This window comes from Ptiloglossa arizonensis, chromosome 9 (assembly GCF_051014685.1).
Source record: "Ptiloglossa arizonensis isolate GNS036 chromosome 9, iyPtiAriz1_principal, whole genome shotgun sequence".
In the NCBI taxonomy this organism is placed as follows: domain Eukaryota; kingdom Metazoa; phylum Arthropoda; class Insecta; order Hymenoptera; family Colletidae; genus Ptiloglossa; species Ptiloglossa arizonensis.
In genome coordinates this window covers 16,777,491-16,803,411 of record NC_135056.1, presented here as the reverse complement: position 1 = coordinate 16,803,411, position 25,921 = coordinate 16,777,491, and the positions used below count along the sequence as shown (strand labels likewise).

At 40.2% G+C, this 25,921-nt stretch overlaps 6 protein-coding genes across 14 annotated transcripts in view; 2 read left to right on the top strand and 4 right to left on the bottom strand.

Annotated features, from left to right (window-relative positions):
* Positions 1-6,172, bottom strand: part of Slip1 (SLo interacting protein 1) — a 152,867-nt gene extending 146,695 nt beyond the window's left edge. For 2 of the 3 annotated variants that reach the window (XM_076321062.1, XM_076321064.1), the window contains exon 1: positions 4,003-5,814. In XM_076321062.1, the coding sequence (XP_076177177.1) occupies positions 4,003-4,023 (21 nt within the window). In that variant the 5' untranslated portion in view covers positions 4,024-5,814. Of the gene's footprint in view, positions 1-4,002; positions 5,815-6,070 lie in introns of those variants that run through there. The other variant, XM_076321063.1, reaches the window with a different exon arrangement.
* Positions 6,173-9,039: 2,867 nt separating this feature from the next.
* Borcs6 (BLOC-1 related complex subunit 6) lies at positions 9,040-10,456 on the bottom strand. 2 transcript variants are annotated; one of them, XM_076321073.1, is made up of 4 exons: positions 10,226-10,456; positions 9,579-10,106; positions 9,342-9,502; positions 9,040-9,268 (listed from the first exon to the last, which is right to left on the bottom strand). In XM_076321073.1, the coding sequence occupies exons 1-4, from the start codon at positions 10,310-10,312 to the stop codon at positions 9,217-9,219; spliced, it is 828 nt and encodes a 275-aa protein (XP_076177188.1). In that variant the 5' UTR covers positions 10,313-10,456; the 3' UTR covers positions 9,040-9,216. The 2 variants fall into 2 exon arrangements, with proteins under 2 accessions (XP_076177188.1, XP_076177189.1); XM_076321074.1 differs by having other exon boundaries at positions 10,221-10,381.
* A 177-nt stretch (positions 10,457-10,633) lies between these two features.
* Positions 10,634-13,625, top strand: Pig-t (phosphatidylinositol glycan anchor biosynthesis class T). The gene is made up of 8 exons (XM_076321072.1): positions 10,634-10,966; positions 11,063-11,240; positions 11,343-11,574; positions 11,645-11,812; positions 11,879-12,176; positions 12,244-12,396; positions 12,502-12,748; positions 12,829-13,625. Exons 1-8 carry the CDS (start codon positions 10,792-10,794, stop codon positions 13,082-13,084), a joined length of 1,707 nt encoding a protein of 568 aa, XP_076177187.1. The 5' UTR covers positions 10,634-10,791; the 3' UTR covers positions 13,085-13,625.
* Ova (ovaries absent) lies at positions 12,290-17,309 on the bottom strand. 6 transcript variants are annotated; one of them, XM_076321066.1, is made up of 8 exons: positions 17,018-17,309; positions 16,600-16,801; positions 15,772-16,068; positions 15,481-15,621; positions 15,189-15,386; positions 14,920-15,111; positions 14,345-14,855; positions 12,290-14,230 (listed from the first exon to the last, which is right to left on the bottom strand). In XM_076321066.1, the coding sequence occupies exons 3-8, from the start codon at positions 15,976-15,978 to the stop codon at positions 13,551-13,553; spliced, it is 1,929 nt and encodes a 642-aa protein (XP_076177181.1). In that variant the 5' UTR covers positions 15,979-16,068; positions 16,600-16,801; positions 17,018-17,309; the 3' UTR covers positions 12,290-13,550. The 6 variants fall into 6 exon arrangements, with proteins under 6 accessions (XP_076177181.1, XP_076177183.1, XP_076177180.1 ...); XM_076321068.1 differs by having other exon boundaries at positions 16,600-16,709; XM_076321065.1 differs by having other exon boundaries at positions 17,134-17,309.
* A 1,241-nt stretch (positions 17,310-18,550) lies between these two features.
* On the top strand, positions 18,551-22,340 carry Non1 (nucleolar GTP-binding protein 1). The gene is made up of 8 exons (XM_076320330.1): positions 18,551-18,723; positions 18,799-19,073; positions 19,143-19,380; positions 19,461-19,703; positions 19,786-20,037; positions 20,128-20,415; positions 20,511-20,789; positions 20,877-22,340. The coding sequence occupies exons 1-8, from the start codon at positions 18,676-18,678 to the stop codon at positions 21,174-21,176; spliced, it is 1,923 nt and encodes a 640-aa protein (XP_076176445.1). The 5' UTR covers positions 18,551-18,675; the 3' UTR covers positions 21,177-22,340.
* Positions 21,655-25,921, bottom strand: part of Mav (TGF-beta domain-containing family member maverick) — a 28,842-nt gene continuing 24,575 nt past the window's right edge. The window contains exon 3 of the mRNA XM_076320331.1: positions 21,655-23,931. Coding sequence (XP_076176446.1) covers positions 23,117-23,931 — 815 coding nt within the window. The 3' untranslated portion in view covers positions 21,655-23,116. The remainder of the gene's footprint in view (positions 23,932-25,921) is intronic.

Genomic DNA, 25,921 nt, shown 5'->3' with positions numbered 1-25,921 from the left:
GAAACTCGACCGCGGCGGGCCACATTTTTCGTTTATCACGGTACATTGATTCGTCGAGATCGACGAGCACCCCGAGAACCGTTCGTTCTCCGCTCTGCCGCGAAAAAGTGGACGCGCTCTCGAGACCTCGCGGTCGTTTTTCACGCGCGGTCCAAATATCAGCCACCGGAACGCTTATTGCCGTTAACGCGCTCGAACCTGGCCAACCGCGAACGAAATATTTTCGTCCACTTCTTTTTTTTTTTTTCTTTTTTTCCTTTTTTTTCAACAATTTTTTAAGCATTATTCACCCAACGTCCAGTCGTGCAACATCATCGAACAGAAACGTAAAATATTGTGCGCCGAGCACTTCGGTTCGTATTTATTTTACGGCCCTCTATTGTAGAATTTTTCCCCGCACCGGAATAGAATAAAACCGTCATCTTGTTAATGTATTTGAGTACTGTTTATTTACAAAAACGGTACAGAAATTGTGGCACGCGAAACGAATATCGATGGCTTCGTTCGCGTTCGGTCCTCACCGGAGGATTCGAAGGTAGAAATATTTTTTTTTTCCCAAATAAAAGATATATATATATATATATATATATAGACACAGGGTATCGGGTAACTGGTGGTGGAAACGGGAAAGTGGCGATTCTGTATGAAATATTGAATCGAGAATATGGAATCACATTTTTTCATAGAGGGGGGTTTTATTTGCGAGAAAAATGGCTTTGAATATTTATGAAATATGGGTGTATTTGATCGATAGGTTTCACGTAGATTATCTCCGTTAACGTTCGCAAACATTCCTAATATTTAACCGCAACTGAAGCGTTTTAAATAAATCTCGTTTCTCTTAATCGGAATTTTATACACGATGGAGAAGCATTACGCGATAAGGGTTAATTATGTACGCGTGGACCGTGAGAGAGAATACTTTGTCCTCGCACGCCTCCCATTGAAACCGAACGGTTGATAAATCAACAAAATTTTTAGGTAAAAGCGAAAGAATTCTTCCAGTCTTTCGGTGCATTCCTTGAAAACATAAAACTGTTTGTCCAGTCCCTTCTGCGTTTCATCCCGGATCAGCTAGGTAGCCTCGTCTGTAGAGCTTTGTCTAGCAGATCCGACGATTAGTCGTTCGACTGTTTCCTATACGAGAAACTCCCGAAACGCAGAAGGGATTAGAGAGAAATTTATTCTTACCGAGAAACGCTCCGAAAGACGGGACACATTCTTTTCTATCTTCGTTGTTTCCACGAAGAAATTATTTCTCCAACGAATCGAATGATTAATCTCGTTTCAATGGATCGTTACGGATGCGATAAAATTGATCAACCTTTGGATATCGATCAATGTTCTTCCATCGAATTTCCTAACTCGCTAATTTCGTATAATTCTCTCGTGTACTCGTGTGATTCGAGCACGCTGGCATGATAGGGTCAACTCCGTATCAGACAAGCATAATTTGCTGGAAAGCGTGCAACAGAAATTCCTACGCTTTATTCTCGGTAATTTGGACCGTAGGATGAACAGCACGGCCCGTGATTATGATGGTACACCAAACTACCGTAATATGCAAATTTTAGAGGTACGCAGGGCTAGCCGTTAACGTCCCTTTCTTGCTTAAAATTATTAATGGTCACGTAAGTGTCCCGTTTGTCCCGCGACTAAGAAATTTCACGGCCCGCTCGTAAATCTTTATACAGTGTACCCGCAATATGCGTACAATACGTTTGATATTAATCCCCGTGGATAGATAACGCGCAAATAAATTTCAACGGTGGATAGCTCATTACGGATCGATGGAATTTTAAATAATAAATCACGTGGACCGGGAATCTTGCAATTGGACTTTCTACTGCAACGACAACGGTGTTATCAATGTTGAAGAACAACCGTCGTCCGTAAATTTAAAAATTTGAAATCGTACGATTTCGAAAAATATAACCGCCGACCAGAATTTTCGGAATTTTAAACGATAGGTTAGAATTTCCTTCTTCCCGTCGCGTATAAATTTTTATTGTGTCAGTTCCCATTTAGTTGCTAAACTCTGTCCCAACGCGACGACTGTTTTTTTCCAACGTCGTTATATTACACCCGCGAGCCGGGGTAATCGCGTTTCTAAAAAATAAATGAATACTCGAGTGACGCAATCCATTTATGATCCAAATAAAGACCGGAGACGTAGGACGTACGAAGTAAAAAGTACCCATGGCAACGACCGCGTTTAATTAAATACGGTTTATCGCTTTCAATGCTCTCTCCTTGAGACCAAAAAGAAAATGAGGAAAAAGGTACGCGCTAAAATTAAACGCAACGGGTACAAACGTCCACGGGCCAAACACCTTCGATACGCGACGAACGCGAGTGTAAACGTACGTTGAACCCCGCGACAACACTTCGAGGAAATTCCCTTATCGCCGCGTGTTTATCTACCTGTGAACTTGCTCCGCCAGTTCGGACGATAAGGGAAGGTGAAACACGCGGACGAGCCACGGAGGATACCCACTTTTCTCGTCCAGTCGTGTTATTAATATTTGTACTCGTCTTCGCGACTACTCGCGAGACTCGTTCTTCCGCGGTTCGAACACCATTGTCGTGAAAAATTCAAGACACCCTGCGAGGCGAACGGAAATTGTTCGCCGAAACGTTAAGAACGCGGGATCTCATCGAAACAATGCCGTGAAAATCTCTGCTAACGATCACCGTAACGACCAAACATTCGTGCGAACAAATCGGGAGTCGAGAAATTCAGAGCGACGCATTGGTACGCCGATCGTTGCGAACGATTTACATCGATACTTGTTAAATTATCACGGCTATTATCGTTGCGATTTATTACCTGGTTTTGGTTTCCATTGCTCGATCGTTGCGCCCCCATTACGGTTATTACTGTCCGTTTAAAATTGGTTTTGTTCCGCGTCCTTAACCCTTTCACTGGCGCGCTCACGCACACGCGAAACAAAGACGATTACGGTATAGAATGGGAAAAGTTGTTTTTCATGTAGGCTAACAGCGCGAACGACACTCACCGAATGGTCGCCCGTTTATTCAGAGCGTGAAACATACGCTCTTCGCAGTGACAAGGTCAAAGTACATTTTCACGAGCGAATGAATCTGTCAATCTACCGGGCGTAACCGATATCTCGAACTAAAACGATATAAACAAAATGTCGCCGCAACCCCGTTCGCGAGAATCGAAAGCCGCGTGACATCGATACACTCGAAACTTCGAGAGCCGAGTCAGGTGACTTCGAAAATGAGACGACTTTGGTCGGTAACCCTCGATCGTACGATAATTAAAACGCGATAATTGGGTCGCTGGCCACCGGCAATTATTCAGACACACTCCAGACAATCCTCGGGAAAAAAAAGGGGGAGATAATAAATGAGAATACGCGAGAGTCAACTCTTTATTCCGATGCGAATGCTTAACCCGTGACGCCCCGTGAAAGATTCTCCAATCTTTCTCTTTCCCTCTCTGTTCTGTGTCTCCCTCTCGTTTTACTTGCTCTCCGTAACCAGGCGAGTCAGGTTAGGACAAATAGATGCCACGCTCACTTTCCTTTTTCATCTTTGCACAACGAATTCCGTTCGTCGTAACATTGAAAGAAGTTTCTTACCGTTGCCCACGGCGATAAACAATAACAATACTATATATTTGGCACGTGCCAATAGTTACGAACGACAATAACGAATTCAACGAACGTCGAACGACGAACGGCGAGACCGTACACTATCAAGGTTACACGAATACCGACGACATTTTGTTTGTTTACGTTAACCGGCATCGACTACTCTATAGCCATTAGCCAGGAACGTGTACCGTTGTAGATTCTCAAATGGTCATAAAGGATGATCGATTAACTTCGCAGATTATTTCTACGAGAATCGATGCATTCTGTCTGCCTACAACGGCAGTTGATTTGACAATTCTATGGACTACGCTAAAATCATGGTATCTCGCGAGATCGAACGCACGATCTATGAAACGGAAAACAAAATGACGCTTACCTTCAATATCACGAAATCCATGTCGCGTGGTCCCGGTGCCGGACGGCGAAGCGTGGTCGATGACGTTTACGCGACGAGAAGCGACGGAATGTAGATCTCGAAGGCAGAAACGGAACCAAGTTGCTCGTGTAAACGTGAACGACGGACCGCAGTGGTGCGAAGCAAACCGGAGGAAAGAGCAGAGCGACCGAAACGAAGAAAGCAGTTACGCCGGTAAACGCGGCACTCGACACTTCTTTTCCACTTGTTCGCGTCGTCGACGACGGGGAGCAACGAGCACTCACACGCGGCACGAGGCAGCTGGATCGTCGTCACTCCGATGATCTAGCATCGCTGCGCGTTCTCGCGGATCCAACCGGCCACGAGAGCGATAGCGAGAGGTTAATACGTTCCTTCGAATTTTTGGCGTTTACGCGAAAAAGAAACAGTAACTCGACACGAGGTGACGCGAGACTAGGCGAGGCGAGATGCAACGCGTTCGAACACGCGAGAGACAATTCGGCCAACACGCGTGGCGGCTCGGCGTCGACTGAATTCGACAGCAGTCGCGCGCCACGAGTGGGAGGCGTGTCTCGAGTGCGCGCTGGAACGAGATCGAGCTATGTCGTCGCGACTGGAGGGGATGGAAACCGTAAGCGAGAGGGAGAGAACGACTCGTAACGCGCGAGACAGAGACGAGACGAAGGGATGAGCGACCGACCGTCGGAGACCACAGTTGCACTGCTTGCAACTATAGAGAGGTGAGAGGAGAGGAGAGCAGAGAAATGGATTCAGAAGGAACAGACGCGACAGGATTGAACGGAACGGAATGGAATGGAAGGAACGAGATGTACCTCGACCGACTCGTAGAGACGAGCGAATGACACAAAGAGCAAAAGAGAGTTACACAAATGCTGATTATCCGAAAGTACCGTTTGCAACGCTACCGTCACGATAACGCAGGTATGCACAAGCAGCGATAAGTTCTCCGTGTATCCGATCGTGTTTCGTATTTCACGTAGCTATCGGTCGATTTCGTCCTTCTTTTCGCTAGGGTGCTACCTAGCGATTATCGATTTAACTAAAAGATGATCCGTGGGTAATATTCGCTTTGTCTCGAAAGGAAATTAAGAGATCGATAATCAAGGTAAATTCGATGCGATAAAATCTACTGTTCTTTTCGATCGATGCAACAGAACCGCATACGTAACTAGAAATGCATATTCGATGCTTGATTGAAACGGTGATTAAGCGATTGAATAGGTTCGATCGGTCGGTAAAATTGAGTGGATTTTCATTCGTTCCGTTTGACCGACGAAAAAGATTCCACTTTTAAGAATTCTAGTACAATTTTTTGACAAACCGGAGCAAAAACGCGATGTTTGAGGTGACGCGAAAGGAAAAGCAAAGGCGGCCGTTAGATCGCCGCGAGAGAAATGAAGACGGAACAAGGACGCGAAGCTGAGAAACGTTTAACAGAATAGGAGGAAAAGAGAGAGAAAGGGGATCCGCTATTCTTTTATTTACCTGGCCGACTACCACTGCCCCTTCTCCTAAGCGCACACACACGACACTAGTCTTTCAAGTTCACACACGCGCGCATTTTCTCTCTCGCTCCAGGCACAGATGTACGCGTGTCTTTCACCTTTGTTTCCATTCCGACACCGCAGACAGTCGTCAATTACCGTTGCGTTTCGGTCAGCCGCTATGTCGCATCGCGTTACCGGATGTTGCCGTCAAGGTTGTTTCTGCATTGGATAGATCTGTCGAGCATGCGTTAGTTGCACCGCGAACACTAAACACGCGCATATTTGCGAATAAATTCCGCGGCAGAATTTCTTCTCTCTCGTCTTCCAATGGAACAACAGAATTAGAGGTTAGATTCGATCGAATCGTGTCTACAATGCAAAATAATCCGCGGGAATTTTTTACATTGTCCCGGCTAAGGATTCGACAACCGCTCGTCGAACATGTCTTACGTGCCGCGGTTACAAGAATAAATGTACCTTCGCGGAGGGGCGATCAAACAGAAAATTCATAATCACGATCTTAACAAGGAAAGTTGCATAAAAAGCGACTGAAAAGTTACCAAGTTCCCGCCGTCTCGTTTGTAATCCCAACTCTCCTCAACCCTTCCTCATCGCGCCGCTCTCGAAGCCCACTCATAATTACCAAAGTTAATTTGCGAATCGCAATTTAATTGGCCGGTTCTTGAAGGTTCCTTAAACTTCGTCTTTCGTGGAGCGCGATTTCCCACGAAGGCTGCTCGACTCGCTCGTGGAGAGGAGGGAGGGCATAGAATCGAAATTTTCGATCGAATCAACGAGCAGCGAGTGTTCGAGAGATTCGATATGGGAGGAGGTGGAGGGAGGTATCGTGGAAATCATCGAAAGCGAATTCGCCCCGAGAAAATCAGTCGTTGTACAAAGAATTCGTTGTACGACGTCGAGTAGATGCTTCTTCTTTCAAGGAGGACGCTGATATAACGAGACCCATGGATTACTTTTCTCTTTGAAGGAACGAAGCGCGTCACTGGTATACGTAACGCGACGCTTACGCAAATATCGATGTCTCTACGCTCCGCGATTCTTTTATCTCCGCTCTACGAGGAGGGGCAACAACGTTTGAAAGACGACACCCCAACTCATTACCAAAGAAGCACGAACGGATGTTCATAGATACGTATGCGAGACAGGGTTAAAGACAGGACAAAAGGAGAGAGAGACGTCGGTTTCCTGAGATTTTACCGCAAGCAGCTCCCGGTGAAACGAAAGAAAGAACATTCCGCGTGACGGTGACTCCTTTAATTAGGCGGTCTGTGATCAGCCGAGCATTTTTCCTTTCCCCTTTTCGTCCCTCTTCTCTTCTTCGTTTCCAGTCTCCCTCTTACGCACGAATACGTCACGACTCGGTCACGCCTCGTGCGGTCAACACTGAGAAAGATTCGGTTTCTGTCTGCGTTTCATTTCACTTTCCATATTTTGCGCGGGTAACTTCAGCGCCAGGATCGATCCTCTGACGCATTCTTCTCGCTGTGAAACTCGCTGCGTCTGCACTCCCCTGAGATCGCTCGCGTTGTCCACAAATATATTCATCGAGGAAGTATTTCTTTCAATGTCGTTGTTGGAATATCTTTAAGGTTAAGTTTAAAAGTAGCCTTTGACTGCACTTCGCCATTACGCAATGTTATTACTCTGTACGTCTTATGAACACATTCTTTATTTGCGTAATAAAAAAAACTGTTACAACGCAAAAATACGTAAAACGGAAACAGTTACTAAAAGGTAGATAAAGGCGGGAAAATAGTTCGATCTACGATACTCGATTCGTCCAATTACATTGTAAATCGGAAAGAGGAAAAGAACCGGACGGTTAAACTTCCATTTAAATGCGGCACAAACCGTCCGACAAACGAGTCAACTACCTGTCGGTTCCATCGTTTATTTCGTGACTGTGTTTTGATACTTGACCTAGTCGTTTCTACAAACGTCTCTCTTGCCTTTTTCCCTCGACGAATCGGATCGTTCTCTATCCTTACTAGAACTATCGATTTAAATCGGATATCTCGAACATCAATAGTACCAAGTATTTCCCTCTTCGATTTTCTCTATGTTACTTTGTCCACGCGTACAGATCGTTAAACGCTGTAATATTTGTCTGTCCGTGCACGCTACGAAATGGACATCTCTTATCTCTGCGAGTCGAATCGTTTATCCGTTATCTCTTACTTGTATCCACGAGAAAGACCACGGGAGATAGTACCTAGGTATATATCCGTACAGTAGTCATCACAGAAGACGGTGAACATATTCTACGAATCTCGTTTTCATGTATACCTGGAACGCATTGAGAAACGGACCATTCGTGATTTCGCGTCCCTTTTTTACCCGTAAACAGATTGTTTGGCGATCGGAATAAATGAGATTGCAAAGAATAGGGAGGACAAGGTGACAGTTCCCCTATTCGTATCGTTACGGAACGGCCCGATATGAAACGAATGGATATCCAAATTGACTCTCGTCGGACGCTTCTATTCGGTGAGATTAATTAAGTCTATCGCGTCGAGGCGCGAGAAAATTAGCGAAGAAAAGAGTAAAGGGGAAAAAAGAGGAAAGAGGAACGGTCCGATAGGTCCGTATAGGTAACCGCGACGATCCAGTGGACAACGCAGTGTCTCTGCGACTGCATCGTATTCGTAATTCAAACGTGTCCTGTTTCGACATGGTGGGGAGCGTGCGCGAACAGGTCTCCCGAGGTAGAAGCGAATCGGTCTCCATCGACGGGAATTCAAAACGTGCAAAAGAGCGAACGCGCTTGTAGGAACGTGGCACGGAGGGTAACGCTGGTACGTTTGCACGCGCACACCCACCTACCGTGTCCTCAATGGGCGTCGGGACAGGAGAATAAATTAACGAGGTGTTTGTTCGCTATCGCCACCCCTTTTTCCCAGTACCGGATTAAAATCATCCTGTCTTTAATAATTACGCCGACCGAATGCGCTAAATGAGGCGCGCGACGCGACGCCTGTCGCTTTTTGATGGCGTTATTTACAGCTCTGGTTTACAATGGGCCACCGAACCGCGCAAACACGCACAAATTACTCCCTGACATTGTACCCGTTTCAGTACGCATGAAAACATAATACGCGTGTTTTCCACGGAACTTTGTGTCACGGTGAAAGCGAAGAGCCGCTCATTGTGAGTTCGGCTTATGAAAGATACATATAGGTGTCTACGTACAAATAAAGAGAGCAGAATGAAGCGACTCCCTGGACTCTGCGCCTTTCGTGTCTGGCTCGACTTATTTGTTCAAGCGCTGCCGGAAACGTATTAACGCGAAACCTTGTTTTCATCCGTGTTACGGGTTTGTCCGGTGCACACGCGGCATTGTTTGCACCTTTTCCTCGGGGCGATCAAATTTGCTCTTAATTTTTGCCTACCTACACGGATTTTTGTGCGATCCATACAACTGAAACGGTTTTACGCGTCCATATCCGGATAAACCGATTTTAAATACCTTAACTGAACGAAAAGTATTAAATAGAAACTACTTTTTTTATATCACTGACTTTTAATCGTTTCAAGTTACATTCCAAAGATAATCACAGCTCTTTAATAATCATTCATACATTGTACATGTAATCTTAAACATTCTTCATAAACAATAAAGAACAAAAAAAACAGGAATATTGCACAGATGTGCAGTAAAGTAAACTTCCAACTCTCTTTTTATATTTTACAAATTCATTGCGTTCTCAAACAAATCTAACATCCTCTTCATTTCTTTACTGAAAGATAAGATACAAATTATTACTACGGCTGGTCAAAGAACAAGATTTTCAGAAAAGTGTCTGTACACACATTTGTTCTGCCAGCTTATAAATAGGTCCCATAGATTTGGATAACTCCTCGCATTTTGCCATTAATTGATACATAGATTTAATATTATGATCCACTGCATCACACGTTTTACAAACTGCATCTCTATATGTTTCCAAACACCCAACAGTAAGTGCAGATGCCTAAAAATATGTTGATTTAGATTAAGTATGCTTTGATTAAATAAATGAAACAAAAGGAATGGAGAAAAATATGTACACTGTGCAAAATAGCAGCCAAATTTTCTGTCAATGCATCAACAGAGGTGGCCACTTTTCTCGCTTCCATTTCCAACTCGTTTAGTACATTATGATCGAGTAAGGGCAGTTGAGGAGTCAAAGCCTGTCTGTACAAGCAAGGAGTAGAACTACGAGAACCTGGAAAAGATGGAGTTTCTCCTTTTTTGGTCACAGGACTCGAAAGTTTAATTTTGTTTTCTAAATCTTCTGCAACAAATAGCACCATGTCTCCATCTTGCATCACAGTTCCTTCAAGTTGTAAATATCCCATGGCTTTGTGATAATTCGGAGGATCTAAATCTTCATCTTCGAGCAAACTGTCTCCCCTATTTTTTAAATTTAGTTGATCGGGTCTACCACCAACTGCACTCATCTTTTCTAGACTGTCTTCCAGAAATTTTGACCCGTCAATATCCGGTGACTCTACAAGCGATCTTAACTCCGAAATAGGCGGTGACGATTGTGAATCGAACGATATTTCGGAATAAGACGCTGTCATCTCGTGCAGCTAAAATCAAATAAGTAGATAATGTTCACAATATAACTCGCTGTGATTAATACAAAATGAACTTTCTAAATATAAACAATCGAAATTATCTAAACACAACCTATTAACTCTAACCTTACTCTATCTTCGTCGTAGTCGATAGCAGCATTTTTGTCACTACGTGTTGTTCCTGGCTTCGAATATGCTTCACTCTCTTCCGATTCCATACTTGATGAGCAATTTAATCCTTTCTTTTTGTTTTGGAAAATTGGATTATGAAGCGTCCATCCCTTTTCAGCTTATATAGTAGTCGTGAATTGACAAGGTGGACAACCTAAAACTATCGATCCTCTGTTAGAGCTGTCATATTATGCGTTATCCATTGATAAACGAATACATCGATTTGTCACGTAAGATCTGTTTTTGCCCAACTGTACAGCGACAGAAGACAGCCATCTATTGGTACTCATAGGCGTTACATTTTTATATGTATTGCCATCCAACGGAAAATCTACTATAAAATCTCTAGATTTTGTTCTAACCTACCTTCTTGTGATGAATTGGAAATAATCGTAGAATGTAATTAAACATGGATATAAATGTTTAATTGTTTCTAATTCTTCAAATGTAAATATTTATTTTACATTTGAAGCGGTATTGAAAGTATACCGAATTGGTTAAAGGTATTCAGGCTTCTGTTTAAAACATGGTGTATTCAAAAATTCTGTTATTTTTCATACTTATCAATTTTATAAAATTTGTATCTTCGCACAATGATTTTTTCGATGAAGAATTAATGTTGAAAGCATTGCCAAGCAGTCATGTTTATGCGTACTTCCAATTTACTACAGTATGGGAGACGTCGAAAGAAACGAAGACGTGTAAGTTACAAGACGTAAGGGCATATTTTATTTACAGAAACGTTTATTTTTTGACTATAGTGTAGTCTTTAATACATGTACGTCTCAATATTTCAGTACAACATTCCCATTTATTCCCAAGAGGACTTGGTGAAATTATAAGTCGTCATGGTGTAGACGAATTACATCTTACTTTAACCAAAGGATTGTGGGCTTACCAAAAATGGGGATATCCTTATCACGATGCTGGTCCTGGTGCAGAGATAACTACATGGTTTAACAAAGATGTTGTCAAGTAAGATGTCTCTTTATATTATTTAAACAAATGTGACAAATCCGTTACAGATGTTATATGCTATAAATTATTCCAAGAACAAAATTGTCTACATTCTTGCAGTGTTGACAATGAATGGAAAAGTCTAACAAATGCTTTAGCTGGATTATTTTGTGCTTCTTTGAATTTTGTTAATCCCTCGAATAGTATGTCTCCAGAATTTACATTCCGTCCTACAGGTGTTGTAGAACATAGCATCAATTCTAGTCATTTACGTTATTCATCATTACCAAGAGAAATAGTTTGTACAGAAAATTTAACACCATTCAAAAAATTACTTCCATGTAACTCTAAGGTATGTATTTAAAATGCATTATCATTTCTACTCTGTATACAAAATATTGATGTTATAATCTTTTTAATAGAAAGGTTTGGCAACATTGCTAAATTCTGCGTATATTCATAACACAAATTATCATTCCATTGGAATACACTTCCGAGTAATATGTTCAAACACAATATGTACAAAAGCATCACTGGAATTAAAACAAACAGTTTCATTGATATATGACACTGTGGTAGATTTATCACAGGTAAATTTTTAACTAAATTTTATAATGTTTGAAAATTTGTTAATATTTATATAAAGCTTTTCATAGGATTGGTCAATTCGAAAATTTTTTGGAATAGGAATTAAGGGAGCATGTCCTCTTGCTACATTGAGCAATGTATACATTGATGTAACCAGTAACAATACAAATCAAGTTTATCGATTACTGCCACCTCCAAGTGCTAAAATTGCTAGTCTTCGTGGAGGACAACTAAATGAAATAGCAGTTTATGACATCAGGTCTCATTCTACAAAAGGAATGTTTAATATCGGAGTTGTATATAATACTGGCCTCAAGGCTAGCTTAAATTATCCTTCAGTTTTATTTGCAAACAGATACATTATCGGTATGTGTATAATCGTTAATTATAAGAAATATGTGAATGGGAATACTAGAAAAATTTTGTTATGCAGGATATGGACAAGAGAGGGGTAGTTTAGTAACAAAACTTTATAACAATTACTGGCAACCGCTCGACATTGTTTTATTAGAAAATATTCCATGGTATTTACCAGTATATCTACATTCTGTTAGAATAACTTGTGGGGACAAGCAGATTGTTCCATGTAAGTGAGTAGTTGTCATCAAATATAAAGATTATCAAGGATAGTCTATTACTACTTCCATTTTGACAAGTCATTCTTAGTATAAGTCACAATCGTATATTACAGTGGCGCAGCGTTATCTACCTGGCAAAGAAAGAAAAAGTCCATACTATCTAGAAATGATTTTGCGTTTACCACCACAATCGGTAACCAAGTTTTCTATAGAAATGGATTACTCGTTTCTTAAGTGGCAAGAATATCCACCAGACGCTAATCATGGATTTTATATGGGTTCAGCCATAATTACTGCGTCACTTCCGATTGCAAGAAATTATACAGCCCTGCCACTCGATGGAAGTACTATAACGTCAAGGTTGAAGTTTGATATTTTAATCAACGATGGTATGCATATAATTTCATTGTATTTTCTTAACAATGTAATTAAATTTTCAGTTTTAACGCTTCGAGAGACGGATATTTGGTACAGCTAAGAACAGAATCTATACTCATCAGCCTTCCCACTCCTGATTTCAGTATGCCGTACAATGTAATTTGCTTAGCGTGTACAGCAGTCGCCTTGGCATTTGGCCCGCTTCATAATATTTCAACAAAAAGATTAGTTTTAAAACGAACTGAAATGGATTGGAAAGAGAAATTATTTTCTTTCTTAATGAAAAAAATTTTTAAACCAAAGAAAAAGCAAGAATAAAAATGTGATTTATTAAATTCGTTTCTATGTAAACGCGTGTTCTTAAATTAAATGAAACATCGTTGGAGAACATTCGCATATGACAGTCCAACGAGATGCGGGAGCTACTCTCGATTGTACAAATATGAACGGTTCTCAATTTGATTTTATTATTCTTTCCTTTTCTATCTCTTTTGTTTCTTGTTTTTAATGTTACATAAAGTATAAAAAGTGATCGCAATTTTTTGTTTTATGACAAATGCGATTAGAGACGTATAAGTTGACAATAACGAGACTTGATTCAGTCGTTACTTTACAAACATTAGTAAGGATTTTTTCGTGAAAAACTTTACAATCACTGCAAATGATAGAATCATGTATATTTATAATATTTTAATGTTCAGTAATCGTGTAAAATAGAAACAATAAATATTGTAACAAATGTAACGCGTGTACGATGAATATTATGCACCAAATTATCGAGATTTTATGGTGCCGGTCTAATGAATGGAGACAGATTCGTATGCGCATTTAACATTGTACTATGGTACTTGCTTGTACAATTTTCACTACCGTTGTTTAAAATATTATCCGATAACCATTCGGTTGTATCGTCCGTTGGACAATTGTGAGGTTGTAAATGAAGTGTTGTAGAAGAAAGCTTCTGTAACAAAGATTTTGTTACATCGCCGTCAATGTAATTCAGTGGATCCCTATTTTCGTCCGAAGGTACGGGAATAACTGGACTCTCATCTTCATCCGAGGAGCAAAGATCGATCACTGTAACCCTGTTTGATGGTTCAGGACACAAAGTTGTTTCTTTTGTCGATTTTGCAACAGTTGTATTTTCGTCGCATGATTTTATAACTTCGAAAACAGTTAAGTTTTCAACACTTGCCTCATTATTAACTATCTCCTCATCTTTCTCCATTGCGTTCGAATCATTTTCATCACTTGGAGCTTTACGTTTGGAGGAAACGTTTGGTGTTACTTTTTCTTGATCTTCCGTCATCAATTCCTTATCGTCGTTTGAAACTTTTCGAACAAGACACCGACATTTTGGTGGATCTCGCTTGAGATCATTTATTTGTTCTTGAGTCAGATGTGTTAAAAGAACGTAAACAGGACGACATGCAACATATAATAATTGCGAATGTATGCTCAACACTAAAAGAAAGAAACAACTTTTGTAAAAGTGCTACCCGTTTACAAGTTTCTGTTTCATCATTTGTCTCGGAAACATTATCACAGAAACAAACCGTTTAAGAATTGAGTACTCACTCGGTTTTCTCTTAACAGAGTTTACAAATTTGTATTGGTGTACATAGTCATCTACTAGTTTTTCTCGATTCGGCTTGTATGTAACAATCCATCTGTCGTGACCAAATTCAGCTTCCAACCATTTGGGCCTACATGAAGTGCTCAAAACGGGAGCAATAAGATGTCTCTCTATCCTCTCCAATCTTTCTAATTGAGTTTCTTCGGTCATCGTCTTTGACTTTTTAGCTAATAATACACCAGCAGGAGACGAAAAAGGAATACTTGGACATCTTGTAAAATTAACAGAACCACGAACACGGCGAGAGGTACGTTCATCACCGATATTGTTGTTAATTGTAGCGCCGTTATTTGTTGTCTCGACCGTTTTTGATTCTGCTTTTAAAGAACATAATCGAAAATAGTCCAAAAATTGATATTGGCTTAATTCAGGCTCTGGAATTAATGCATCTGGTGTTGTGGACCGTGAATTACTTCCATTACGTTCTTGTTCGCGACATGTACGTTCATGTTCCTATATAATTCAATAATATTATCATTAACTTCGTTCACTCTCTTTGCTGTAATGTATTTAGTACCTTCATCTTTTGTAGGCCTACAAATTCAGCGTCACAATTGTCGCACAAGTAAATGTCTTCCATTGGTGGTTCGACCATTACAATGGAATGCTGCTGCTGCTGCTGTGGTTTTGACTTACTTGTATAACAGGAAGCAACTCCATTACATGAGAGTAATTTTTTTCGCGGACTCTCATTTTTCTTGTCATAATTCTATGAATGAAAAAGAATTGTTGCAGCTTTATAATAATATTATAAAAAAAAAGTAGATTTTGATTATAACAGCTGACCATATTTTCATTACGAAATGTTACTAATAGTTTTCCACTAGTTTTGTGATACAAACTCGTTGTGGAGTCCCAATTGTTAACATACTCTAAGTCTTCATGCGGATATCGTGCAAGGTAAGAGCAAAAACGCAATAGATATTCGCTTCTATGGTATGTGTAACATCTGAATACCAATTTCTTCAAATTTGCCATCCAGTTCTAAAATACAGCACACATGTCAAATATCAATCATGGTCATCGTCAATGGTCAACAATTTGTACAGCCATGCTATGATATAGCCTATTAACTTACTTCATTGGCTCTCTTAGGTCTTGCTAGGGGATTTGAGAATTTCACTTCTTTTGGCCACCACCGTGGTTCAGTGATGACTTCGCTAGTGTCATGACCTAGTGAACACTGAACCATGAATGTTACAAAACGCTCCAATTGTACCTGAAATTAAATAATATTACATTGATACATATACTACTTGCTAATTGTTAAAAAATATAATCCTTCCTTCTTATTTAATTGTCCAAGATTATCCGATATATGTTTGCAAAATATTAATACATAAAGTACTGTAAGAAATATTATTCATACTAATGTAATTTTTTCCAATGATGTTGGATGTCCATTGGCAAACAAAAGAGGAAGATTGGATACCACGGAACCTTCTTCCAATGAATTATCATTCTTTAATTCTATATTATCTGTAGTAGCCATCACAGTTTGACTCGTATCACTGAGTATCTGGCCCTGAGGTAAATTTACCCCGTAATCTTGGTCTTGTAACGTTGAGAATCTCATATTTTTAAGGTTACCCACATTATTTGTATTTTACATCAGGTTTGGGATATACGGTTGCTTGCAATACTATTTGCTGGTTCTCTGCTTATTCTACGTGAAAAAGATTCTTGTAAATAATACAGATTATACATATATCATAGCGTAAAATATTTGTAGTTGAAAGTTGTGGAACCATAAATTCCTTGCATAATGTCAGTTGTATGCAAAATGACAAAAGAAGAAACTCAAGAATGAAAGAAATCATGTTGTAAATTATATTTCTATTTATTTTTTAAGTACAATATTACAAATTCAACATTAGTTTCAACTTTTATTTGACAACATAAAATATTATAAATAGAACTTTAATTATTCTTATATTGTTTAATTTTATATGCATACTATTATGCATTAAAACTTATAGAAAATTTAGACATGAAATAACTTAACACAAGCAATTGATGAAAGAAAGGTAAAACATGAAGAATAAAAAACCGTTACATGAATTAAACGATCGTTTACATTTCGTTAAACCAAAACATAGGGTAAACACTTATATGTATATGTAAAATATGAGTCAGTGTACGAAAAAAAAACGATCAATTTTATGAAAATGCGTGTACGCGGTTAGCAATGATATACCTGTTTAGTAGAGATAGTCGAACGACCTTTCTTGCTCTCTATTTTCAGATTGACGCTCCACTCGTTCAAAGACTTTCTTTTTTATTAATTTAAAACATGGATCATAATTTCTATAAGAGCCAATTTATCGGGATATTTTAGAACAGATGTATTATTGTATTAGAGAAATAACTTGTATTACTTTTGTGATATTTGTTAAGAACTGAAAAGGATTTAACGTATAAGAAAGTTCGTACGTGCAACCTTCGTGCATCTATTATAAAAGTCAATTCACTACGCGATTGGATAGATATGATGCAAATGTCAGAACAACAAACTCTCAATTGAAAATTCAGTATGTGTTTCGTTGACTTAAAGCTCAAAAATGGAAAGATACGCGTAATACAAATTGAACGTATGTATGTGTATATGTACTGACAGTTCCTTCCTTGAACAGAATGTCTAGCAACGATCAAGCACGGTTATATTTCAAGATGGCGGGATGAATCGGTTTAACTCCCGCTAGCTTGCGACCGTTTGCAAACTATTGAGTACCTGCGACACAGCAACATCCTCCATTATAATTTCTGACCACCATTCTATTGCTTCAAGTCATTTTGTGTCGATCCCAGCGCTTTGGCGCGCAACATTTTTCGTAATTTGCACAAAAAAAAACACTCTTGCAGCAACTATTAAGTTCGAAAGGTTTCAAAGCGATAGAAATTCCCCGTTCTTTGACCGTTCTTCTGTACCAGTTCCGGCCAATTCCAAGTACTCGCTGTTGCGCCTGCGCATTGTTCACAGCAAATATTTTTCTTCTATCTTTACCTCAAAGTTCCTTTTTCATCGAAGAAATTAAAAGAAATCGAAATAAATAAATTTTGAAATCAATAATTACCTTCTATTTGTGGAAAAATTAAATTTAATAAACAACATCAATCATTCGAAAGTTTAGAATTGTGATCAATGATTTAGAATAATAATAGACTAAATATTAACAATATTGTTATAAAATATAATATTCGATTGTTATTTATGTGTTTGAAAACGTTAGACATTTTAGAGATATCGAATTAGTGCAATGAAATTAAATTTTAGATGCGTTTTTCGTCGTGCAATGGAAAGTATTTATGGAGGCAATAATGGGAGCAATAATGGAGGCAATTTTACTCTGTCCTGTTTAATACAATTTAGTCTGAATAATAAAGAAATTAAACGTTTTGTAAGGCTCATTTCTACATGTACTTAGCATATTAAATGTGTTAATATCACTAATGATAATGGCAAAAAATTATTAATATTGAGTTTATATGTATCTTTCCAAGGTACTTCATTATTGTTTGGCATCACGCAATAATTATTAGAGGGTCTAAGTTAAATAGACGTAAATGAAGAGCCTCAAATCAAAGGCGTGAAAATTGTTCTTAACTCTGATTGGTTAATTTGTAGAATATACTAAAATCCTGACCAATGTAATCCATCGTAACCTCATTTTATTTTGCTCGAATTAAACAATTAATTTAATTTATTTATAATTTAAAATATAAAGTTTATCGAGTTTGAATTTAAATTCATTCGCAGTTTATTCATGAACTAATTCAAACTTAAAAATAATTTAATTAAATGCAGGTGTATTAGTGCTAAAATAAGTAAAATTTAAGTCCTCTATCGTGTTCTAGCATACCCCTTTTGATTTGAAGCCCTTTAGCAAATCTAGCATAAAATGCAATTCTTCGTACGATTGTTAATAAAAAATAAACGCTAACGGCTGCCATATTCATAATTTAAAACACATTCATAACAGAAAAATTGTTCTCCATTGATTTGTAGCCCTCTAGTGGTAGTTATTAGCAATAAATTAAGTTCCTGTTTTTTCTGTCGCGGCGCTGACATAGATACAATTTTTGACATATTCGTATTTTATACACTCGCCGTAAGTCTGATACTGTCGTGTGATTAGAGATGTAATACACATGTGTTTTCGTACTCCAAGCAATTAGAAAACGCGTTTTAAATTAGAAATTGAACACATTGTCTTCACACGCCTTATCAGTGTGACAGTTTCAAAAGGTGACGATTTGAAAAAAATATATAATAATGAGTCTGTACAATTTCAAGAAAATAGCGGTTGTCCCTACCGCAAAGGTTAGTCGATGAACTATAGGTCTCTTATTTATAATGAATATATTTGTAAATTGACATATAATGTTTTTTGTTTAGGACTTTATCGATATAATCTTGTCAAAAACTCAACGTAAAACTCCAACAGTTGTTCATAAGAATTATAAAATCACAAGGATACGTGCATTCTACATACGTAAAGTAAAATTTACACAGCAAAATTTTCATGATAGACTATCTCAAATAATACAAGATTTTCCAAAGTTGAATGATGTTCATCCATTTTATGCTGATTTAATGAATGTCTTGTATGATAAAGATCATTATAAATTAGCTCTTGGTCAGATAAATATAGCACGACATTTAATTGATAAGTAAGTATTCTAAGTATTATTTTATGTTATTATATTTTAACACAATGTTTATGTATTTTGTCATAATAGTGTAGCAAAGGATTATGTTCGATTAATGAAATATGGAGATTCTTTATATCGATGTAAACAACTAAAGAAGGCTGCTTTAGGTCGTATGGCCACTATAATGAAAAGACAGGCAGCAAATTTAGCTTATTTGGAACAAGTTCGACAGCATTTGGCCCGTTTGCCTAGCATAGATCCCTACACACGTACTATTATAATTTGTGGCTTTCCAAATGTTGGTAAAAGCAGTTTCATGAACAAGGTAATTCATATATTATTTTTTATTAAGTATGTATAAGATACATTGGAAGGAACATATATAATACCTTTCTTTTGTTGTAGATCACTCGTGCTGATGTTGAAGTGCAACCATATGCATTTACAACAAAGTCGTTGTATGTTGGTCATATGGATTATAAATACTTAAGATGGCAAGTAGTCGATACACCCGGAATTTTAGATCATCCACTGGAGGAAAGAAATGTCATAGAAATGCAAGCAATAACAGCACTTGCACATTTAAGAGCAGCTGTTCTTTACTTCTGTGATGTATCAGAGCAATGTGGTCATAGTTTGGAAGAACAGGTATAAGAATTAATCTGGTTTTATTGTTTAATAGTATGTTCATTAGCTTTGACATAATACAAATTGAGAGGGGTACTTTCAGGTTAAACTGTTTGAATCCATTAAACCTTTATTTGCTAACAAACCTTTAACAGTTGTGGTAAATAAAGTAGACGTATTACGTTTGGAGGAACTTCCGCCCGAAAAACGAACAATTTTGAAATCATTAGAGGAAAAAGATATTCCTGTATTAGAAATGAGTACAATCACAGACTTTGGAGTAATGGAGGTTAAAATACAGTCGTGCGAAAGGCTGTTAGGTTTCCGTGTTGATCAGAAAATACGAACGAAAAAGGTATCCTACATGCCCATAAAGGGTTTTCCCTATATTGTTCTAAAGCAGTAATGTTTCAGTATCAACTTATTCGTACGTTTATAATTATAGGTAGAAGGACTGCTTAATCGTTTGCACGTCGCACAACCGATACCGAGGGACGAGAAAGTTCGCGCTCCCTGTATTCCAGAAAATGTTTTGAAGAAGAGACAAGCGGCTGAAGAACAGACAAAGAGAAAACGAAAATTAGAGCGAGAAATAGAGGAAGAAATGGGAGATGATTACGTGCTTGATTTAAAGAAGAATTATGATATCGAGGGAGATCAGAAATTTGACATCATCCCAGAAATTTGGGAAGGACATAATATTGCTGATTATATCGATCCAGATATATTCGAGGTTCATACTTTTATATATTTTGTAATTTGAACCGTACAAAACTACATTCAAATTTAATTTCGATTACTTAATTCCTTTTGTTTTTATTTTTAAAGAAATTGAATCAACTTGAAAGAGAAGAACAGCTCCGAGAGGAAGCTGGCCTGTACGATTACAAAGTGCCTGAATTGACTGCCACGATGCAGGAGATTGTACAGTTAGCTAAACAAATACGAGAAAAGAAGGCAATCATGAAAGACGAAGCGCGGATTCAAAAGGCTTCTACGAAACCTGTGATACCCCGTACAGCCACGGCTAAGACGCGAGATAGGTCGGTTTCGAAACTGAAGAAACAAATGGAAGATCTTGGTATCGACATGGAGGAGACCGAGAACGTGAGTAGCATATTAAAAAATTCACGAGAAAGTAACATGAATAATCCACATTTGAAATTTGTGTGCTTATCGAGTTCTTTGCGACAGGCACACTTCACAAAAACGAAGGGACGTTCAAGATCGTTGTCGCAACCTGCTAGGAAACGTATGCGTTTGGAATCTGTGTCTCAATCGAGAGCTCGAAGTAGTTCAAGACCAGCTCGCGACGAAATGGGTGTTAAAGATGTCGCAATGAAAACTAAATTGAAAACCATAGCGCACAAGGCTTTGAAGAAGAAAATCGCGAGGAAGGGGTTGAAAGGAGAAGCGGATCGATTCATCGGTACAAAAATGCCGAGACACTTGTTCTCAGGAAAGAGAGGAGTTGGCAAAACAGACAGAAGATAATGGTGTAAATACGTTATTACTTTGTCGAGGATGTGCATCGAGTTTTTACCGAGATTCGTTTCTCGGCTGTCACTCGAATAAATTGAAGTTTGCTACAATTAGATTTTACCTCGTAGTTAAAAACGCGATTAAGTCTTACATAGCTAAAGTCGTGAATGATATCGCAACAATATGAATGAATTGTCTCAGATTGCATAACTCGGTCGTCTGGGTGACCTTCGCCCTCGAACGGGGTAAGCAACATCACACATTCAGCGAAAGTTTATTGCTGTCGTACGCAGATAACCCCTTAACCATAATATTCAAGCGTTTGCCTTGTTCATAGATTCATATTCCTTACCATGCCCGATATCGATGCTAGTTGAGTTGCGTTGTGCAATGTCCACTGTCTCGTATCGTCGTTTTACAAAAACGAGTAACATTCAAAGATCACGTTCAAAGCGAACTCAAACGAAGGAATAAATAAGAGGTTCTTTATTGAAAATCATGTGGTCGAGATATAATTACGGTTCTGTCATATAAATAACGAATAAATTTTTATTTTGTCGTTACATCATCGATGGTTGATTAGAAAGTACAAGTAACGTGAGATGTTACGATGCCCATTGTGTGTAGTCGAAATTAGCTTCGCGAATGATAGTTCGATACAGAAACGCATGTTCCTTCTATTTAATAATGAATTTAATGAAATTTCGATTACGAATTTATAACTTACTGTACGCTTACATGCCATGCAATGTAGAAGGAAGAACAGAGTCTCTAAGCTTTTCCTTATCGAGTTTAATGGATGCAGTAAATGTGTGGTGTGTAGGTAAGAGCGTTCGAGAGCTTCTCGACGCACGCGAATTCGAAAAGTTTACAATTTCGATCGAGTTCTTGATACAATGTCGATCGTATGAGTCGCAAATGAGAAATTTAAATTGGTCGATACAAGTTGTTTTTCATCGACGCTTTTCACGAAAGATAAAAGGAGCACGAGGGATTCGCTCTATAATTCTATTAGGAACTAACGAAACTTCGGGCAGAAGAAAACTACGAAGCGGCGATTTCGCGTATTGATAGGACCGAATCTATCTTCTGCGTTCAATACTCGACACGCGATACGCGCAGGAATCTCATACTCTAACCCAAAATGATCGGAATAAATTAAAACAATACAGCGTCGCGATGATTGTTGTATTCGTTTCTTTTGCGTGCAATTGGATCTTCCTGGTTAAGAAAACCGAGCACGATCGGGTCGGTAACATTAGTCTTGCAGCGCCGCGCGTGCGCGCGCGAATAGGCATTATCGACTTTTTTATAAGAATCTTGTCGCGGCTTTTGTCGGTAGGTTCATAAGTTCCCCATTGTCGGCGGAACGATCCCATCCACGACGATTCGCTTAACCAGGTCGCGTATGTACAAGGGTAATTAAAAAAAACATTTAACGATACGAAATACGATTATTTACGAGCAATAACGTCAAGCAGATATCTTAGTATCACAGTCAATGCAAGACCCACAACTAGGGGCCCTGGGCCTTCGGTGATGCCTCAGATCGAGTTAATCGTCAATCATCGGTACGAGAAAAGATTCTCCGTTATCAACTTCGACATCGCTTTCTTGTTCATCGAACGATCATTTTCTTTCTTTTTTTGTTCAAGAAAGAAAACGTTCGAAAGAACACGGTGCGCACGATGTACGAAGCGTGGAAGGAAAGGAAGTTGCGAGACACGTGAGGGTGGGCACGATCGCTGTATCGCGAGGAACGACGGAAAGGTGGCACCACCGAACGCTATTCGGACGATTCTTTGGTGAGTCCTCGGTGACGACAGACCGTTCCTTTTTCGTTTCTCTATTCTGTCCCACATGTGGCTTGCTATTGCGTCTTCGTCGTGTGTTCGCGCACACGATCGTTCGTTCGTTCATTCACTCCGCCCGAAAAAGAAGACGGAAGTCGTTCAGGAACAAGCGCACTCGAGTACTTGGATATTCTTCCAAACAGAAACTTTCAGCTGAGTGGAATCGTTCTCGTCGAAGTAAACGATCATCAATTGGTCGAGCTTACTCGGCGCACAGCAAGGCTTCGGCACCTTCTTTTTGTCTTCCTTCCACAGCAGACTTTGCAGGAGGGCGTGATGATGGGCTGGATTGTATCTGGGCGGACATCGACCCTTGCAATATCCGGCGTCGAAAGTTTTCGGGAAAACGATGAACTCGAAACCCTTGAGGTCTTTGAACATCACGGTAAGCTCGTGTCTACAACACTTTTTACTCTCGCCTTTGCACTTGGTCCTGCGGCCTTTGTGCAGAGACATCAGTTCCTCGGGAGTGGAACGTTTCGCTCTCCCGTTCGACTCGTAGGAGGTTCGTTCGGTGAACACGTTGAGAACCGGCGAGGTAAACGCGCGTCGCACCGGCTCGCCATCGTGGAGAAATTCTAGCTCGAGGCCGAGATTCTCGAGTCCGGCCTCGAGCCACGAGGAAACGGCTACGGTCGAATCGAACTCGAGCCATCTCGAGTCCCGTGAGTGCTGCTGCTCGATTCTCTTTCGAACGATCAGCTTTCTCGAACCGAACGTCCTTAGATAGAGCAAAATTTCCACGTCGGCTCGTTCACTGTAATGACCGTGGAGTAACAGTCGCAGTGTCGCGTGATCCACCGACGCGTTGTCATCCGTGTTAGGAATTTCCACGGGGAAGAACAATCGGTGACGATACTGTTCTCCTCTCTCGCTCGTCTCGTAGATTCGACTCGATCCATTTCCAGGATGCGCTGCAACAAACACAAACGATTCAGTGAACACATTACGTAAACGAGAACCTCTGCAACCTTGAATAATCTTCGACTCTCTCGCTCTCTCTCTCTCTCTTTCTCGCATTTTCGATTCTAACTACAAATACTCCCACCTATTACCATTACACTTAATTGCGCTATAATTCTTATTCGATCGAGTTCTTTAAAATGAAGCTTTGCTTTGATACGATCCTTGGACGTTCTCGAGGGATGTCGTACCGGTAATTTATCTTAATCCATCGTGTTTCGATCGTTCGTCGACGTTTCGGTCGACGGCCGGACAACGTCACGTATCCGGTAGAAGCAACGAGAACGGCCACTCTCGTCCGTTCCATTTACATCGGCCAATTAGCGGAATTATCAAACTCCGGGGTAATTCGTTAATAAACGTACGTACGCGTCACGAGTCTATTTTTCCCGCGTATACCGTCGCTACGAGCTCGGAGAACGGATCTCGGGGATTTTTTTTTTGCGCCCGATCGCCTCTCGCTTTTGACGCCCGCAGGTAGATCGGACACGGAAACGAGACGGCGCATTCCGGGATGGTTCCAGGAACGAGTGCGCGGGTCGCGCGTAAGCGCCTATTTACAACCGCGATACGCATTCTTCTCGAATTCGAACGCGTTCGGGCGGGAGTACACACGCGCGGGCCAGAGGGGCAAGGGAGGGGGGACCATTCGATTTCGGATCGATCGAGGCGCGAGGAGAATCGTGAGTATAAAGCCGCGTTCCCACGTGTGCAACGCGCAGATTTGGGAAGTTCCAAACGAAAGAGGTCAACTGGTGCTTGCACTCTGGCGCCAGCTTGCTCGCATTACAATTAAACCGTTTTAAAACACGACGTACGTTTAAGCCTATTCGAGCTATCCCTATCTAGTATTTATTCAAAACTATTCCGAGCGTACTTTCTAGTAGAATACTATACGTATTACACGTTATTGAAAGAATGTCGAGAAAACGTGTACGTGTTATTTTTGATTCACCGTTTATTCTCACCGTCCCAAGAGAGTAACACTTACAACCGTAGTAAATCCCGCTCGAGTGGATTACCAAACATCTCTAAGACCTATCTACGAGTAATTACATTGGACTCTTAGCGTAAATGGTCAATGTCGATACATATACGACCCGCGATGGAATACACCTTGAGAAGTGATCCGTTTCGAGCGTTTTGCATTGCACGTGACGCACGTGGGAACGCGGCTTAACGTCCACCGTTGGCCACAACGACGGCGACTATCGGTACGAGGAAATAGTACGTACTACACTTTCTCGCGGTTTTTATTCTCTCGGTTTTCTCCTCTCGGCGGGCACGCGGTCGGACTGTTTTGGTGAACGCGCGAGACGACGGAATCGTAACCAAAACGTTCCGTAAGACGACACCGATGGATTAGCGTCGCGTCTCTCGTATCGTCGACACGCTTGGTGTACCGGTCGTAAAACATCGTGTAACACGACGCTCGGTGTTGCGCGCCTTCGTCGTACGGAATAAATCTCTGTCGGAAATGTAAAAATACGACGAGACTCGGCGAGAAAGTTATCTGGATTGTCGTTCGTCGCGCGATATCCTAACGGTTCGCCTTCGAACGTTATCTCGGACCCGTCACGGGGGCTCCCCGACGCCCGTTAACCATCCCGGTAGAAAATAGTTTTCCAAATCCTCGCTCGGGTCGCGTGAAAACACTTTACGCTCGTTCTACACGCCGAATCGTTTGTCGGGACGATAAGGAACGATCCACCACCACCGAGCGGGACGGAGGGGGCGAGTCGCGACCCCTTTTCTCGGTTGGCGCGTCTCTCGAGCAATTAGTCGCTGGTCGCGGACAGACTCGATGGAACGCGATTCGTTTTTTCTCTCACTCTCTCTCTCTCTCTTGGAAAAACAAATCTCTCGGGTCGCGTCGTTTCGGCGATTCCGACAATATTTCTCACCGCGTCCGTAAACGAATAATACTCGGTTTACGTCGTC